The sequence below is a fragment of the Papaver somniferum genome, chromosome 10, assembly GCF_003573695.1.
Source record: "Papaver somniferum cultivar HN1 chromosome 10, ASM357369v1, whole genome shotgun sequence".
Lineage (NCBI taxonomy): Eukaryota > Viridiplantae > Streptophyta > Magnoliopsida > Ranunculales > Papaveraceae > Papaver > Papaver somniferum.
In genome coordinates this window covers 160,563,556-160,581,749 of record NC_039367.1, presented here as the reverse complement: position 1 = coordinate 160,581,749, position 18,194 = coordinate 160,563,556, and the positions used below count along the sequence as shown (strand labels likewise).

Genomic DNA, 18,194 nt, shown 5'->3' with positions numbered 1-18,194 from the left:
GTCTGGCATGCAGTTTGGGTTTGGAAGCAGGTTTGAGCAGTGAAGAGTTAGATCATGTGAGGTGTAATCAAATCGCTTTATGACATAAACTAACAAATTAGTAAATCATAAGCAAGATTTGCATTTGGCTATAATGGTTATCCACCTGACATCAACTATCTTTAAAGTAAAATAGATTTCAGGCTCAGTCTGTGGAGTTTATCAGGAGTTGTAATGGATAGTGGTACGAGTGCAAAAATGTATGAAAAAAAAAATTTGATTACCACCGGTGACATGATGTTTTTCGGAGGTTCGATCTTTTAATTAGTCTGCAATCAAAGTTAATTACGGTGCCTACAAAAACACTTGCACTAACGCACTGACATGAAGTCTGTTACCTATGCTTTGGACAACGGTCCGATAAACAATATAGGTAAAAGAAACCTTCTAAGTAAGTAAATTTTTTTTTTTACTCCGCCTAAAATATGATGTTGACAAATTTTAGACTCAACTTTCTAGTATTATCTATCACTCAATATGCAATCAAAAACCATCATAAATAAAATTATTACACTAATTTTAATACTTTTAATTAGCGGGTTCAACTTCAAAGAACGGCCCTTTGATTTTTTTTTGAAAGGTAACGGCCCTATGATAATCACATTGTTCTCCCTTTTTCTTTTCACTTTTCACGAATAATCCAAGGACAAAATTGTAATGGCCGCTTTTTGAGCGATTGTCTCACTCGAGGCTGTTCCGCTCCAGATTGCCTTTGGTGAAGTAGATTTTAGAGCATTTCTCATTTTCCCGATTTAGGGATGGATGTTGGGCTTTCCTTTTCTTTAGAGCATTTCTCAGTTTTCCCGATTCAGGAGGAAACCTATTTTGAGGCATACTAGATAATGCCAAAATAGGGTCACTAAATCTATTTCGATCCTTCTCTCAAATTATCACCAACAACACCTGCTTGAGTAGGTTGTGAACTGCCCTTGCCCAAACAACTTCCTAGCAGTGCCACCATCATCACTTTTGTTCTTATCACCTCCAAGTTTTGGGCTTCTTCTCACTTGAGGCGACTTTGATACTGATTTCTTAGGTGTGACATCCCATTCTGGATTTTTAATCTTGACTACCAACTGAATGAAACCATTGCCATTTACCACAACATTGTCCCAAAACCAAAAAAAACACTGATCATTCTTTAGAGTCCATGGATGTTCATTGTCTGATATCCACATTAAAATAACTTCATCTATATCTTCCAAACACAACTTCCTGTGAACCATTTGCCGAAACATCCTCAGATTCATCTTATCTCTTTGTAACTTTTTGAAAGCAAACTGAATCTTACTGTCAATGCAATAACAACTTATGTCTCTAAATTTGCTTTTTCCCTTATCAATGTTTCCACTGAAATATACAGAAATACAAAACAACATTATAAGGCATTCATACAAATACAAACCAAATACAGACTCAATACACATACAAATACAAACCCAATACACATACAAATACAGACAGAAATTCTAAAAAAATTGACAATTAAAAAAAATAAATAAAAGACTTTCATCAGATTCAACCGCAGATTCTTCACATCATCATTTGTTTTCAATTTTAAGTGACAGACAAAAACAAAAGGAAGATTCCCTTTGTTTTTCACAGACAAAACAAAACAAAAAGATAAAAAATGACGAAAAAGTGAGGGTTTCAAAAAAAAAGTTATGGATTTCACTTTATATTGATCGAAAAAGCTTCCAAATCATTTGATTTAATCATGCAAGTACAGATCTAAGAAAATCAAAACTTAGGGTTTCAAAATATCTTACCTGGACATCACCTTTTCCTTCCAGTCGTCGCCATCGATGAAACCATTATCTTCAATAGACTGATGAATCAAACCAAAAACATCTATCGATTTAACTAATCGATTCAATTGAATCGCCAAACTATTTTTTCTTCTTCTCTGAGACGAAGAAAGAGAGACAGAAGAGAGGAAGAAAGAGAGGGTCGAGTGAAGATATTTCTCACCCTTTTAGATAAGTGATGGGTTTTTAGTAATTTGACCAAGTTTTTGACTAGGTAAACACGCATTGACTCCATTATGCAGGCCCAAGTGATGAAAGTAAACGGTGAGGGCATTTTAGAAAGTTTGAAAAAAACGGAGGCATTAATTTTATGGGTTTAAAAAAACGGGGGTACTTTATCAAAATTCCCTAAATTTTAATGGTGAGGAAGAACTATGCTCCATTCCGAAGTACCAAGTACCAACAGACTTTTAACTTGTCGGTTCCAACTGACTGGCATCTAATAAAACAGTGCTTGGGCTTGGACTTGGGTTTACGTTTGGAATTATGGAAGAACGACCGCTGAGGATGGATTTCCAAGGTTACATCCGGGATGGATTCTAATCCGTTGAATTTCAAACATTCCATCCGCATCCAATCCATTGGCAAACGGTCCGGACGTCCATCCACAAATGAACGGTTGGTCCGATTAAATCCGTGGATTACGGGCCAAATGCTCACCCCTAACTGAGGCACTAACACAAGTTGCCACCCTTCAGTATCCATTAGGAAAAAACAACCAGATGAGCAGAAAAAGTTTGATTTTGTGCACATACTAATGAGTATTCATGTACATTTCAATTCATCTCTCGGCTGCACGCGCGGTAACGATACCAGCTGTTAACTGCGTGTGGATATAGTAATGGAACAACCATAAAGCACCTGATGGTGAAATATTTATATTAACATTAAATAAAAGTTGCAACCAATCATTCTAAACAGTTTTTATTACGATGATATGGCATAATTATGATGTTAAACAACACACACAAAACGAAAGCATAAAACAAATTTTCTCATTTTTTCTTGAAGAGAAGATGGGTCAGCATCCATTCTTCACCATTCTTGTAACCAAACAACTCCGCTCCACACATGCAAAAAATCCTCCAAAAATTGAGCAATCTGTTCGCTTCTTCCTCAGTTTTAGTTATAGACCTCATTATTTCTTTGAATTCAACGATGTTTTTATCCATGTTTTTCAACCATTCTTCACTGCAAATCCAAAAAAATAAAATGAAAAAAAATATCTGCAGAGGAAGATATTTGTTCTGATTCAATTTTACTTAATTTGTCAAGTTAGAGACTTTATGCACAATTGAAAAAGAGATGGTGTAATAATATAGAGTTTGTGAAAATATTTATGAATAAGCTTAAAAAAACAATTAGTAAATAAAAATAACTATATCCACTTGTCCATATTTAACTCTGCTCTTGTAATTATATTTTGTGATCAGAATAATTATAATACTTACTGGGATCTAGAATAATGCTTTCCACTCAGAGTCCATTGATTCACAACAGCAACATCATCCTGCCATGCCATTACAGTTTCAAGAATCATGCGAGAGTTATGGTTGAGTGCAAGAAGCACAATATATTTCAGCCTAAATTTTGTGAATGAACTTACTTGAAAGTAAAGAAGCATTGAAGCAGACGATAGAGTCAGGGTTCCAGCAGGGAATACGTAGTTAGTGTACCAATCTTCTGCATCAACAGGCTACAATAATTGACAACAAAATCAGTATCCTGTCAAATACGTTAACTTGAAAAATTTAATAGAAATGAGAGACTATGGACCAATATATACCTCATAATGGTAAGCTAGAGTCTTATGGCAAACATGTTCCACGAAAAGAAGTCCATCATCTTTCATCCATTCTGATATTTTCTTAAGAAGCAATTGATAGTTCTTCATATGCTACATAGACGAAAAAAGTAACATTATATTTGTTCATTTCGTCAGATAATCTTGACTTGATCAAAATTTATGTCATACCTCAATCAATTCAACTGCGAAAATCCGATCAAATCTTTCTTCAGTTTCGTAAGTTGTTATATCAGCTAATAAAACCTTGACGTTGGTCAACTTAAGCTCCCTGGTTGAGTAGAAATACACATATCAACTGTCATGATCATACAAAGTGAAAGTCCAAAAGTTCAAGAAGAAAAACCAAGCTGATACACTTACTTGCATTTTCCTTGAATGTAATCTTTTTGTTCCACAGAACTTGTTACTCCAGTAAATTGACATTTTTTAAACTTGTTTGCACCATAAAGAGCTACAGCACCCAATCCACACCCTAAATCAAGTACACTCTGACCATCTTTGATCTGTGCCCTCTCCATATACAAATCCAGCATCGCTATCTCAGCTTCGTCCAACGTTGTTGATTCATCAGTGTAGTAACCAGCACTGTATATGCAAACATTCAGATCAAATTTCCAGCCAGAAACTAGACAAAAATTGGTACCAGCAATGAACTAAACTTCAAAAAACCAAATACCTTTGTTTCATGTTGCTTCCATGTTGGATCTTTAAGAATTCCATAGGCGCTTCGTAGAGTTTCAAATCCAAATTCTCCATCTCAGTTGCCATTTTCATACCTTTCAAAGCTGGATATTCAATTGATGATCAATCTCAATATTTAACGAACAAAGAAGTGCAATAAAAGAGATAGTAACACTTACAGTGAACCAAGTCAAGAAGCTGAGAAAGCTGTTCTTCATGGGTTTCTTTGTAACCCCATCGGAGACGTTTTTCTAATTCAATTCTAATCCTTTCTCTAATCTCTTGGTCCGGTATCAACCCAAGCTCCATGTTCTGCAACAGCTCTTCCTTTGCCATTAACTGCATCTTCTTCAACTTGCAAAGAAAAACACACAACAAAGTCTGTTGATCTTCCAGTGAAGTTCAGACAGAGAGTCAGAGGTGGTGGTGGTGGTTGTAGTGACTACTACTATCAATGATGTGGTTTTTATAATTTGAAACTGACGTCATTTTTATAATCTGATAAAGAAAAAGTGAGCTATCTGACAAAGCCAGTTCCATTATTCAAATGCATGGGGTCGGGGATGTAGCGTTCAATGTTGGCGGACCTGCACGCCAATTGCTTTGACATGCTTTGCTTGGCATGACCACGTGCTTCCCGTGACTCTGCAGCGCTCATTGCCAAGATGATTTTTTCTATATGTTTTGAGGACGCATGGGAGGAGGCAGCTTAGACAAATTGATGCGACGGATCTTTTTCAAGTGTTTTATTTTATTCATTTTTCTTCTTTTTCTTTTTTGCAGTCATGAAGAGGTAGTGTCAAATTTCTTCTCGAAGGATGATTTTCTTAATTTGGTAGCAGAGTTTGACTAAAACTTGAATTTGATACAATTATTTCAACATGAAAAGATGGACTTGGATCAACACGAAATACAAAACAAATGAGAGCACGCGGGGTTGTTGTTTTTATGTTGCGTGAAATATTTAACTTGTTGAATTAAGTGACGAGTTTCAAGTAGATTTTTATTATAGGAAAACCCAGAATGGATGGTGACTTTTCAGTCATGTTAGATTGACTTGGAGTCAATAAAGGAAAAATAGATAAACAATTCCTAGGTTTTAGTTATGTTCTCTTGATTCTTACCACATTCACCATGAGGTAGGCACAGTTCAACACAGTTGTTTGATTAACTAATCATTGCCACTGATCAGATCATCGTTCTACTTTCTTGTACCCCGTAAAGTTGTATTTCAAAACATTGAAATTCATGGTGTAAATTATTTTGTTGATAATTGATAAGGCCATTGATAATTAGGGCTTTTACACGTTTTAATCATTTTTTATTTTATTTTATTTTTTTATTTATTTTTTTGAAGAAAAGGGGTAAAATTTTATTGATAGGAAAAAAATAAATTACAAAAGGCTAAGGCCCTGCCCCTCGGCCCGAAAATAAAATTTAGAATTAATTACAATCCAAAACTTCTACCCAATTTGTGTTTGTGTTTGTTTTTGTTTTTGTTTTTTTTTTTTGATACTAAATTTTTTTTATTAATGACTTGTGTTTTGATCTCCAGATAGGAGAGTACAAATTGCATAATCAAAATCACTGAAAAGTTCAGTTGAGATTCTAGTTTCTCTAGCTGACCTAGCAATAGCATTTGCTACTCGATTGTCATCTCGACTTACATAATCATTAGTACATAAAGCATAGGAGGAGCTCAAATGTTTTATTTCCTTTATTATATTCCTATTCTCCCACTGGATGAGAAGTGAATGGCCATTTATGGACTGTACCACGAGCTTTGCACCTGCCTCTATCTGGATCCTTGTATGATTCAAGCTTTTTTCCCATAATAATGCCTCACGTATAGCCATACACTGCACCGCCTCTGGAATTAGTGCTCCATTTCCATAGGTTCCTTTGGTGCCAATGCAATGACCTGTAGAATTACGTAGCACAATACCAGTGCCAAATTGGTTAAAATCTGAATCAAAAGAGCCATCTATATTGTATTTCAATATGCTTTCTAAAGGAGGTTTCCATCTGGATAACTGAGAGGTTGTTATAACAGCAGCATAAGATTCATGAATATGGGAGGCAAGATGATAATGGATTTTGTGTATAGAAGTGAAAGGGTTAAGAGTGACTCCCTGAAAAACAACATCACAACAATCCTTCCATATTATCCATGCTCCTATCATCAGAGTATAAATCCATTTATCATCCTTAGTTTGATTATACTGAGAAAACCAACTTGTTACCCATTATGAAACAGTGCTGCAGTTTTCTCTGACTGTGTCTATGTTGATATTAATACCTCTCCAGACTGTTCTGGCATGTTTGCATTCAAGAAGGATGTGCTCAATAGTTTCTGCATTGTGGCCACAAATATCATAGTTTACTTCAAGACTATTATTGTACATTGCTCTCTTGTATTCAGATGAGTGAAGTCCTCTTATGCATTTCCATGCAAAGAGTTTAATCCTATGTGCAGCTTTGCATTTCCAGAGTGGTTTCCATACTCTCCTATCTATTGTTCTTCCTTCTACCTGAACATCACTATCATTGTAAGACAATATTTTATAAGTGCTTTTTACAGAGAAAACTTCATCTTTTGCAGGCATCCAAATCATGATGTCTTTTTTGTTGTTGTCTATAAAGAGAGCTTCAATTTTAAGAGCAGTGTCAGCATCAAATAAGAAGTCAATTAGTTGAGTGTTCCACTGAGTTGTTCTAGAGACCATTAACTTTTCCACAGATTCATAAAACCTATAATGATCATTTTGAGGTGAAGGTGGATGAAGCATACCAGGAATCCATCTGTCTCTCCAGATTTTTGTTTTTCTCCCATTATTAATTTCCATGAAGTAGTTATGCTGCACAATCTCTAGGCCTTTTGAAATCCTATTCTAGATATAAGAGAAACTTTTTGCAGTAATAGGTTGATGAAGTAGATCTCCATTTTTGAAGTATTTGCTTGATAGAATTCTAGCCATTAAAGTGTCAGACTCACTGTAGATTCTCCAGGCCAATTTGGTAAGAAGAGCCAGATTCAGCTTTTCCAGGTCCCTAAAAGCAAGACCACCCATTTCAGTTGGTCTACAAATATTCATCCATGCTGTAGGATTATATCCCCTGCTAGAATGATGTCCCCGGAAGAATTTCCTCTCAATAGTTGTTAGCTGCTGAAGAAGAGTAGAAGGTAACTTAAAAGTCTCATTTGGTATATGGGAACATCATTGAGAACATGCTTAATCATTGTACCTCTTCCTGCCTATGAAAGAGAGATAGATGACCAAGTGTTAAATTTGCTCTCAAAATTTTCTTTAATACTTTTGAATGCTTCTTGCTTTGAATTCCCAATAATTAATGGTGACCCCAAGTACTTCTCTTTAGAGTTCATGCTTTTGACTCCCAGTATTTGCTTTATTGTGTCTGCAACATCTGGCTTGGTTTTCTTGCTGAAATATACTGCACTTTTCTCAAAGTTGATAACTTGTCCTGACTGAGAGATAAAGTGTTGAAGTAGATCCAATAAGTTCTTGACTGTGGTGACATTTGCTTGAGTAAAGATCAAGCAGTCATCTGCAAAAATCAGATGATTAATGGCTGGTGCTAAGGCAGCCACTTTAATTCCTTTGATTCTATTTTCTTGATGTGCTGCTATGAGTTGTCTTGAGAGAAACTCCATGACAAGAATAGATAGGTAAGGTGATAAGGGATCACCCTGCCTAATACATCTTGTTGGTTTAAATGCTTCACAAGGTGACCCATTAAGCATAACTGAAAGTTGGGTTGTGCTGATGCATTGTTGTATAAGATCACAAAAATCGTCATTAAAACCAAAATAAGAAAGAACTTTGATTAAGAAAGGCCACTCCAACCTGTCAAAGGCCTTTGACATGTCTAGCTTAAGTGCCATCCATCCATTCTCTCCTTTTTTCTTCTTCATTGAGTGAATAATCTGTTGAGCAAAAACTGTATTATCACTGATGAGTCTCCTTGAAACATAAGTATCCTGGTAAGGGGAGATAAGTTTCTCCATTACTGGCTTCATTCTGTTGACAAGAAATTTAGAAACAATTTTGTACGAAGTGTTACATAGACCAATTGGCCTATAATCAGCTGTATTTATATACTTTTTCTTCTTGGGGATTAAAGAGATGTATGTCTTATTGATCTGCTTCAGGATAAATTTGGTTTCAAAGAAATTCTTGACCATGTTGCAAACATCTTCTCCAACTGTTGCCCACTGGCTTTTGTAGAAACCAGCTTGGAATCCTTCTGGTCCTGGAGAACTCCAATTTTCCATGCTTTTGAGAGTAGAAAATATCTCTTCGTTGCTTGGAATTCTGGTGAATGTAGCATTCTGTTCTGCATTAATAATTGATGGAATAATGGAGTAAAAGTTATCCTCAATTACTGGATTGCTGGTTGTACTGATGCTTTTGAAGTGATGAGTCAAGTGATGTGTTATTTGATCTCTAGTTTGAAGCCAGTTTTTATTATGATCTTGAATATCATTTATGTTGTTCCTTACTCTTCTTTTGTTGACTTTTGTGTGAAAGAATTTGTTGTTGGTGTCCGTATCTTTAATGAAGTGATCCCTTGCCTTTTGTTGATAGAATTCTGATTTGATTTTGTGCAACTTATTGAGATCATTGTTGATTCTGATGATTTCACCTTCAGTATTACTACTTTAAGGAAGTTCTTGTAACTGGTTGAGTTCCTTTTGCAGATTGTTCACCTTGTTTTTGATGTCACCAAAATGTTCTTTATTTCATAAGGAGAGTTCCTTTCTAGCTGTGGACAATTTAGTAACCAGGAGAACCAGTAACACCGGTTTGCCAAGCATTAGCAATGATAACAGAACATATTTCATCATTGAGACAAGTGAGAAAAAATTTAAAAGGATTCCAGCAATTAGGTATGGTTATATCAGTGTCTAGCATAATTGGGCTATGGTCACTTCCTAGTTGAGTGAGGTGTAGTAATCTAGTGTTAGGGAAATTAAGATTCCAACCACCATTAACTATACCCATATCTATTCTAGATTTAATAGACCCAGTTCCCATATTATTGTTGCTCCAGGTATAATTCTTGCCTACCAAGCCTATATCTTCTAAACCACTATTAGAAACTATGGTATTCACCCAACCATCAACAGAAGAAGTAGTGCATGTGTCACTATCATTTAAGTGAAAGTTTAAGTCCCCTAGAACTGCCCAAGGAATGCTATTATTCTCACTAATCTGTTGAATATAACCCCATTGTTCTTTCTTCTTAGTTCAGTTGGAAAAGCCATACATACAAGTTAAAAGAAACTCTGGCTTACTAGGGTCAAATTGGACTAGCTATAGCATTAAACATATTATAATGAGTATCAACAATGTCACACATAAAACCATTCTTCCATAATAAAACTAGACCTCCTGATAAGCCTTCAGGTTCAATGTATCTCCAATTGGGATATTGATATTGTTTTAAGAGAGGCTGACACTTGTTTCTACTTATTTTTGTTTCATACAGAAATATAATGTCAGGATTTTGAGCTCTGATAAGTTCACTTAAATGATTTCTAGTAGAAGCAGTTTTAAAACCTTGGACATTCCATGAAAGGATTTTCATATTTGCAAAAAGAAAAATGATGCGGACAACAAACAAATTATGAGAATTCTTAAGAAGTTCAATATGCAAGAAAATTAAGGTGCTAATAAATAAGAAGGTAACAAGGTAAATGTAAATATGATTAAAAACAGAATGAGATAGTAAAGAAACAAATATATATGAGAAGTGTGTATACCTGATCTCCCTTATCTGCATTTACTATTTGGTTATCTCCAGTGCTGACCATGTGAGCTGTTGAGGAATCTGCATTGGGAGACATTATGGTACTAGTGGATTCAGGATTCTGGTCAGCTTCTTCACTTACTTCAGCTCTTTGTCTCTTGCCAAGTCTATTCTCTTCTTCATTCTTACTTCATGTTGCCTTAGCAAGAAGGAAGTCCAAATTGACAGCAATACCACTTTTAGGAGGTACAAAGACTGCAGTCTTCACAGTGGATTTGGTGTTCTTCTTTGAGACAGGTGCCTTGCTTGTAGAAGTTATAGCAATATTCTTCCTTACATTATTCATGTTCCCAAAAAAATAAGGTTTTTCATGGGCCTTCTCCAGAAATTTTTTTGCTTCCTTGCATGCAACCTGACAATGCTTGATCACTTAACATTCTTTGCAGATACCTTTTGGTTGTCTCTCATAAAAAAAAATATCCAGCGCGAGAGACCAACATTAGTTACATCTTTAACTCCTCTTCTCAATGGGATTGTCAGATCTATGTTGACATAGACTTTGACAAGTGCATTACCAATTGGGATTGCATCCTTGGGTTCAATAGGAATGACTTGACCCATTAGCTCTCCTATTTTTGTCACTGCAGCCACATTCATCTGCTCAGGCATCAAGTACATTAAATGCATCCAAAATTGTTGAAAACCCCAATGCTTCTCAGTGTATATCATGTCTGGGATGTAATCATGTACCACTAGAAGATTCTTGTTGATGCTCCATGGCCTTTCATTGATGACTGTGTTCAGTAAAATCCAATTACTGAACTTGAAAATTATGATGTTAGGGTCAGTTTCAATGATTTTCACATCTTCCTGCTTCATAAATTGCCAAGCAAAACCAAGATGCTTAGCAACTGTGTCAGCTTTCTTCTATGATTATCTTGCCTATTGCGCTTGCTTCCCATTTTGTTTCTTCATCCCCTTCCTTATCTCCTTCTTGAGAGAAATCTGCTATTTCAGAAGTATCTCCCAGATCAAGAACCGCTTGCTTGAACTTGTTAACCAGATCTCCCACTTGAGTAGAGCTCTCTCCTTCCATCTTGGCGGTACCAAAAAAATTATTTCTGAAAGTTAACTCTTGGATTGGAGTAGATAAAGAGGTTGAGAAGATATTAGGATATATTTAGTTATTAAGAATCCATATATTTAGGCTATTATCATTGATTTCAAAAGTGATTAGGTTACCGCCTTTGAGGTAAGTTGTGTAGCTGGCTTTTGACCAGAGAATAATCAGGAAAAGGAAAATCTGGTAGGTTTTCTTGAATTTGAATTTTGAAAAATTTAAAAGGAGTGAGACGCGGGCTTCATTGTAGTTACATGTGCCTTCCTCCACCTTGTACCATAATGTTCTTCACAAATTCCATCTTTAACCAAACGATTTTTTAGCAAGCTCCGCAAACGCAATAATCAATACACGTAAAAAGGAAAACGCTATTGGAGATAACTCAATCTTTAAACACATGATAGTGAAAATAGGAAGATTAGTTACACATTTTGAAAAGATAAGCAAGTAGAAGAGAAGAGACTTAAGCTTCTAAATTGAGAAGATGAACCGGAAACAAAACTAAAACATGAAATAGTATAAAAGGATTGAGAACAAGTGAAGACTAAATGTTAAAACATTAAAGAAAAACTGTAATGAATATAAAAACCGAAGAGATCTAGAAAAATTTAAAAACTTTTTGATTTTGAATCTGTGATGTGTGACTTGTAGTATTCTGCCTATGCCATATCATTTTGGAGAGAGCATATATTTATTCCGTTTCTCGTCTCTAATGAATCACAAATACATATACAAGCAGCTGGCAATCACTTAAATTGATTGTATAAGCTGCTTTGCAACATGTTGTGAAGATGCAACTGGTATAAGAACAAAAGTGGTTAGAGGGAAACAATTTTTGACGGAGCTCCATTGATATATGAATCCTTTCACCTCTGTTATCAGCTTGTTCTTGTCCTTGTGACGTTTTCTTGACATTACCCTATTGTTTCTTTACACGTTTTAATCATGAAAATAATTTCCTATATATCCCGGATAATCACTCATTTTTTTGGTGTCCATCGTTACATCAAGTTTTACTTGGCAGTGGATTAATCTAGCATGCAGTTCAACTTTATTATATGCTAAAAAACAAAACTCGATGTTGAGATTATTAGTCCTACATTGTCTGCGTTATCTAAGATCATGTGGTTTATTAATCCTTAGAATCACTCCATTCATTACCAATTGGTTTTGAATTGGATGCCCATTTTCTAACATTCAACACAGCACCTATGAATCATTATTTTTTGGGTTATCTACTCTAAGTCTAATATCATGCGGTTTATTAATTCTTTAGGGTCACTCAACTCATTGTGACATTGGTTTTGAGTTGGAAGCCCATATTCTAACACTCAACACAACATCTATCACGTACTTATATATGGGATAGGATCCAATTACATGGTTATAAAGAAACTATCATGACATGGCGAGACCATTTTTTCTACAAGATCCAGATGAGTCCGGTGATTTCAGCCGGATCCAGACGAGTCATGTGAGTCAGGAGAAAACGAACACACTCTTACTACCAATTTGGCCTATTACAAAAAAGTGGAAGTAACTTTTTTTCAAAAATGGGGTAGTACTATCTTTTACTTTCCCCGTTTCTGAAAAAAAGATATTGTTATTATTATTATTATTCTTTTTTTTCTTTTACAGAATTACAAATTTGGAATTCAGGTAATTAATATAATAAATAATGATTTTGTCATTGTGCTACAGTGATATTAGCCACTAATCATTTGTACAACTGGATATTTTCAGTTGTACAACTGGATATTCGGGTTTTTCAGGAGCTTGACTCTTATATTTGAAGTCGAAAAAAAGATAGTTGAGGACTTGTGTTTATAGTCTTGTGATTCTTTCTGTACTTGAAAAAAATTTGGTATAAGGAAAGTTAGAATGGATGGGAAAAAGCTGACTTTTGGTCAAAAAAAATTGACCAAAGATCAAAATCCGTGGAAATAAAAACTTCTCTCCGCTCTATAAATTCTCAATCACAGTTTAGTTTTTTACCTCGAGTATTTTTCTTTCTTCATGAGTGAATACAACATAATCTTCAAAGTTCAAACTAACCTACGTCTTAATTTTCATCCGCATAAAAGAAAAAGGAAAAAAAAAAAAAACTACGTCATACGCTTTATTTTTGGTATACATACAAATACTCTATTATCTAATTTCATGGTTGTGAATCATAAACTAAGTCTTCTTCTAATTCTCATTATAGTTTTAATGATTCTAATGATCAAATAATAATTAAGAGAAAATTAATGCGATTACAGTGTTTCGACAGTAATTATATCAATAAGAACACTAACCTTTTATAAAGCTCTAATTTCGACGGTATTGATAAATATAAGGGGAGGATTCAATGACATGGTTATAATGACACTATCATGACATAATGAGATCATCTTTTCTACGAGATCCAAACGGAAATGAATTTTAACTATTCTCTTGGTGACATGTTCCTTTTATAGAGCTCTTTGATTACTACGTACAACATGAACAACATCTGACTCAAAAATATGAGTCAATGACTTGCTCCCATGAGTCAGAAGTATTTTATTACCTGACTCAAACGGATCCAAGTCAGGGATTAGGTCTGACTCATATCACGAGTCAGATTTGACTCAGAAAAAGACAATCTGATATCTTACTTGGGGCGAGTCAGGGCCGAGCCAGATTCAGACCCCGAGTCACCAAAAAACAAACATGCTTCAACTCTTGTTCAGAACCGCATAGAGTAAAAAATGATGAGTCAGACAAAATATACTCTTCTCCTCGAATTCAAGAAAGATGAAAATCCAACGGCCTTAAAAACATCATAACAAACGATGAGTCAGACAGAACTTACTCGTTTCCTCTGTACTTCTCCAAACAGGGGTACTTCATAAAAATTCCCAAATCAAAAATTTCCAAGGGTTTTGTGGAGACACAGAGGGAGGCTGAAATCTCCAGTAATTGAATCGAACTGGGGGTTTAAAGGGGGTTCGAGATTAGAGTGTTTTATGGGTAAGAAGGAGGAGGAGAAGAAGAAAAGCTCTATATCAACATCACCTTGTGCTCAACTTAGATCTGCGTATCATCAATGCTTCAACAAGTAAGAATCTTTCCCTCTACCCACACCCCATATCTCTCTTTGAGTGTGAAAGAAGAGATTTTTTGACAGTTGATTATGATTTCTCACAGGTGGTATTCAGAGAAGTTCTTAAAGGGTGAATGGGATAAAGAAGAATGTGTTACAGAATGGCAGAAGTACAAAGCTTGTCTTTCTGTAAGTATAGTTCTTGGATTATTTGATAATGGGTCTTGTTCTTGATGAATTTTGACCTAATTTGACTTGATTTTGACCTGATTCTGTATTTGATAGGAACATCTTGAGGTGAAACAACTAGCTAGGTTCTTGGAAGAAGAAGCTGATTCTGGGTTTCCGATTTCTGCCGAATAGAGGTGTGTGGTTTTACAAATTTAATTGAATTTTTATTTGATTTTTTTTTTAATGATTTGTAGAGAAAGTTGATAGTTTGAGGGAGGACTGGAAGTTAGGGTTTTGGAGAAATTTTGATTTGTGGATGTTGACTTTGTTTGTCTTGATTTGTTATGCCGTATATTATTGGGAGAATGCTAGAGATGTAGCTAATTGCTTGCTAGCAAGTCGCACAAAGTTGCTTAGCACAATTCATGTGGCTGCCTTTGTTTGTGTAGAAATTGAGATATAATTTTGGGGTAACACATCTCCGGAATTCAAAGTTGTACATAGAAACATCGTATTGCATGTGTTGATTCATGAAATGGAGTTAGTTGCGTGAGAGCTAGTTGTTTGAGAAGCAATTTTGTTCATGTTTTTGTCTCTCTCTTCTTTGGAAACCTGATCAATATCTGCTACGGCGAAAACCATACTGAGAGCACACTCATTAGTCGATGAGCAAGGTGGGAATTTAGTAGGTGCTTTCCTTGAGTATGTTGAACTATTTAAGCACTCCAGGTTTCTTTTTTAGAAACATTACCTGCCTGATAAATCATACCTTCTTTTGTTTGGCATTTTTTCTCTTGGAAAAACCTATTTTTTTCAGCTTAAATGAGTTGATCAATTACAGCTTGAAGCGTTAACTCTACTAGGATGTTACATTCTTGAAAATTCGTTATGTTGAGTTCAAACACTTTAGTTAAGTATTGCAGAAAGCATGTGATCAAGTTTTCATGTCTGAATATGCTTATTATTTGCTGGGTTATGTTCATATATGAGAAAGCTGCTAAAACACTCGAGCGTTTGTATGAGAAGCAGAACAACCTCGTGATTGATACCCATACGGCTTCTACGAACCTCCATTGGTAAATTAGTACGAAGGCGGGTCCCTTAGTTAAGAATATTTCACCCATTTTCGACTTAATGATAGAATTGCTAGTCTGATGGACCTTCAGTGATTGATGCAGAAAGACTCCATAGTGATGTCTAGACTCCAGACCCAGATCCAGGCCTACGACTAGTTAGTAAGAATCTGGTATACTGATACCTAAGGATTACAGAATCTAGGTTTTCCTTATATTACTGTTCTGCTTCCACAATAACAATCTCGACCAGTTTTCTTATTGGCAACCACAAAATTTTATATATGCACATTCATCTTTACTGAACTGTGCTTTTAATGGACTGCAGGAATATGACTGACAAATGTGCAGAAGAAGGGACTGGAATGGAGATAAAGGGACCATGTTTGATAGGTTATGGAACTGCTTCTTCATTCTATCCAGGCTAGGCAACAGTGAACATAATCTATCATTTTTCATAAGCACGTTGATGCACAAACCAAAGGATTTACCATACTGTGGTTAGCAAACAATTCTAATTCAAAGGGTTGATTAACTGTAACAGAAAGTTGATTGCATCCTAATGGAAGGTTCATGATGTATTTATACTGTGAATATTTGCTTTTATCTTGATGCAGTCGTCTTAAAGCCTCAAATCTGATATCATTTATCTTAATTTAGCTAACCAACTGCGTCATATGTGTAAAATTAGGTTTCTGTGATATGAAAATGTACTAATATGACCATTAATTGTGGTGACAGTGGTGTCAACTTTCTGTAGACCAGCCTTGGATTCTCCCTGTTTTATAATGGTTCTTAGTAAAGGTGTAGCCGTCCGTTGTAAATGGATGATTGATAGGTTGATTGTGAACCAGAAGGTATAATGGGTACTGAAGAGTTGTAGAGTACTGAAGGCTGCAGCAGAAAAAGGAAATCCTTGATAATTCTAAATACAGGTTAGTTATTAGAGCTGATTTCTTGTGTATGCGCTGGGCGCACTTCAGGGACCAATATTGTTAAGTGATGATTATCAAGTTGAGTTAAAAAAAAAAATGACTTGTTGACAGTGGGTTTTGAACCCACGCCCTTTCGAACGAGCGCCTTAAGCTGGCGCCTTAGACCAACTCGGCAATATCAACTTGGTGACAACATTTCCATTCTGGTTTTAATGTTACCTACTCACACTTGCGTTAAACCCATCACCGCTGGCATTTGAATGATCCCAGAGTGACAGTGCAAGTGGAGGTTACTCATGGTTATAACCACGCTCGTGTGATTAAATTTTCTGGTGTTTTGATAACTGATGTTAGTATTACACGTTAAACATTCAAGGTGGTCTAGCAAATTAAGCTAGTTGGAGTACAGAAGAACCTTCTTGGTTGAGCCTAGACTTCCAAATATCCACTGGTTGCACTCTGAAGGGAAGAATAGTTAATAATGATGCTCAAGAAGTATTAGTCACTCAAATGCAAGATCGGCTCTAATATAACTAAACCTGATTCCGCAGAACTCTTTAGTACTCTGCAAGATCCATTTTACCTTCCGGTTAACAATCTATGTACCAGTTGCCCATCTTCCAAAATTCGCTGTTTGTAGCTTAAAAAATGTTTTCTTGGTTCAGTTCTCCTTCTCTTTCTTTTTCTTATTACGCTTCATCACACGTATGCTGTGTTTTCCAAAGATGCCTGGCCAGTATGTAGACTTAACCATATCAATGAACAGCGGCAACTGCAAGAATACAAATAGGATCACAGGAATAGACCCAAACAATGCAATTGGAATTGGAGCCCATGTAAACCGATGTCCGATAACAATAGTAAGTGCTGCCCCAAATGCTACCATGATGGTGGCCATAGATATGAAGAGGGATGCAAGGCCAATGATCAGTTTTTGTGGTAAGGATTTGAGAAAATCCTTTTCCCCATAACGAGATGTGTATATAGCTAAGAACATGAGTACTGAAGTGATGGCGGAGAATAGAGCCAAGGCATCCGCTACTGCAAAGACTGTAAAAGAATTCTTCTCCAAAAAAATTGGAATGCCGTTGTTCCTGCTGTTAGTATCACTAATACTACCACCGGGTACAGTAATAGATGCTGCAAATGCGACAGTTGCAATGAGGGCAGCTACTAGCATGCATGATCCAGATGTGTCTTTAATCCACTTTTCTCCTTTCTCCATTAAATCCTTGTGTTGTTCAGTGAATATGAATTGAGCTGTATTTCCATCTTTGTTTCTCAAATACTTATCTTTTTCTGGTACAATATTTTCCACCCCCTGAACGTAATGCTTATACAATTATATATTGTTCAGGAACAAAGACTAAACATAATATATATCCATATTGTGTATCTGATGATCTGTGAATTATTATTACCTTAAACCACTGTATTTCCCGTTGCATCTGAAGAGCGGCACCAGATATCGAACTGAGTTGACTAGAAGGTGCTAATTTTGCAGCATAATGTAAGATACCATTATTGCTTTCATCTATACTAGAAACAAGCTCATTCTTGGCGTCGTCAGGGCAAGTTTCGAATATGACGCTTAAAATCTTTTCATTTCGTTCTTCAATAGTCATTTCTATCATTGTTTTATTCCCAAAATCTTCCAAAATTAGGTAAGGAAATTTTCGAAGACACTCCACTACACATTCAACCGTTCCATATGTTATAGC

General features: G+C 35.7%; 4 protein-coding genes across 6 annotated transcripts; 1 reads left to right on the top strand and 3 right to left on the bottom strand.

The window, feature by feature from the left end:
- Positions 1 to 431: 431 nt before the first annotated feature.
- On the bottom strand, positions 432 to 1,882 carry LOC113317412. Its single transcript, XM_026565528.1, has 2 exons — positions 1,809 to 1,882; positions 432 to 1,389 (listed from the first exon to the last, which is right to left on the bottom strand). Exons 1-2 carry the CDS (start codon positions 1,814 to 1,816, stop codon positions 930 to 932), a joined length of 468 nt encoding a protein of 155 aa, XP_026421313.1. The 5' UTR covers positions 1,817 to 1,882; the 3' UTR covers positions 432 to 929.
- An 807-nt stretch (positions 1,883 to 2,689) lies between these two features.
- Positions 2,690 to 4,803, bottom strand: LOC113318496 ((S)-coclaurine N-methyltransferase-like). 3 transcript variants are annotated; one of them, XM_026566666.1, is made up of 8 exons: positions 4,515 to 4,784; positions 4,331 to 4,439; positions 4,015 to 4,239; positions 3,823 to 3,922; positions 3,634 to 3,744; positions 3,454 to 3,543; positions 3,299 to 3,357; positions 2,690 to 3,038 (listed from the first exon to the last, which is right to left on the bottom strand). In XM_026566666.1, the coding sequence occupies exons 1-8, from the start codon at positions 4,678 to 4,680 to the stop codon at positions 2,843 to 2,845; spliced, it is 1,056 nt and encodes a 351-aa protein (XP_026422451.1). In that variant the 5' UTR covers positions 4,681 to 4,784; the 3' UTR covers positions 2,690 to 2,842. The 3 variants fall into 3 exon arrangements, with proteins under 3 accessions (XP_026422451.1, XP_026422449.1, XP_026422450.1); XM_026566664.1 differs by having other exon boundaries at positions 3,299 to 3,543; positions 4,515 to 4,803; XM_026566665.1 differs by having other exon boundaries at positions 3,299 to 3,543; positions 4,331 to 4,430; positions 4,515 to 4,793.
- Positions 4,804 to 14,096: 9,293 nt separating this feature from the next.
- On the top strand, positions 14,097 to 16,202 carry LOC113319382 (uncharacterized protein At4g33100-like). The gene is made up of 4 exons (XM_026567643.1): positions 14,097 to 14,309; positions 14,399 to 14,483; positions 14,580 to 14,659; positions 15,867 to 16,202. Exons 1-3 carry the CDS (start codon positions 14,218 to 14,220, stop codon positions 14,655 to 14,657), a joined length of 255 nt encoding a protein of 84 aa, XP_026423428.1. The 5' UTR covers positions 14,097 to 14,217; the 3' UTR covers positions 14,658 to 14,659; positions 15,867 to 16,202.
- Positions 16,203 to 16,975: 773 nt separating this feature from the next.
- LOC113316725 lies at positions 16,976 to 18,098 on the bottom strand. Its single transcript, XM_026564871.1, has 3 exons — positions 17,895 to 18,098; positions 17,225 to 17,794; positions 16,976 to 17,038 (listed from the first exon to the last, which is right to left on the bottom strand). The coding sequence occupies exons 1-3, from the start codon at positions 18,096 to 18,098 to the stop codon at positions 16,976 to 16,978; spliced, it is 837 nt and encodes a 278-aa protein (XP_026420656.1).
- Between the last annotated feature and the right edge of the window lie 96 nt (positions 18,099 to 18,194).

Coding starts and splice junctions, on each gene's coding strand:
- LOC113318496 (XM_026566664.1), bottom strand. CDS start 4,680: ATGCAGTTAATGGCAAAGGAAGAGCTGTTGCAGAACATGGAGCTTGGG. Junction 4,440..4,514: donor GCTTCTTGACTTGGTTCACT/GTAAGTGTTACT, acceptor TTGAATATCCAG/CTTTGAAAGGTATGAAAATG. Junction 3,745..3,822: donor TCGCAGTTGAATTGATTGAG/GTATGACATAAA, acceptor TCGTCTATGTAG/CATATGAAGAACTATCAATT.
- LOC113319382 (XM_026567643.1), top strand. CDS start 14,218: ATGGGTAAGAAGGAGGAGGAGAAGAAGAAAAGCTCTATATCAACATCA. Junction 14,310..14,398: donor TATCATCAATGCTTCAACAA/GTAAGAATCTTT, acceptor GATTTCTCACAG/GTGGTATTCAGAGAAGTTCT. Junction 14,484..14,579: donor AGTACAAAGCTTGTCTTTCT/GTAAGTATAGTT, acceptor TGTATTTGATAG/GAACATCTTGAGGTGAAACA.
- LOC113316725 (XM_026564871.1), bottom strand. CDS start 18,098: ATGACTATTGAAGAACGAAATGAAAAGATTTTAAGCGTCATATTCGAA. Junction 17,795..17,894: donor GGGAAATACAGTGGTTTAAG/GTAATAATAATT, acceptor CATTACGTTCAG/GGGGTGGAAAATATTGTACC. Junction 17,039..17,224: donor TGCCGCTGTTCATTGATATG/GTTAAGTCTACA, acceptor TGGATCTTGCAG/AGTACTAAAGAGTTCTGCGG.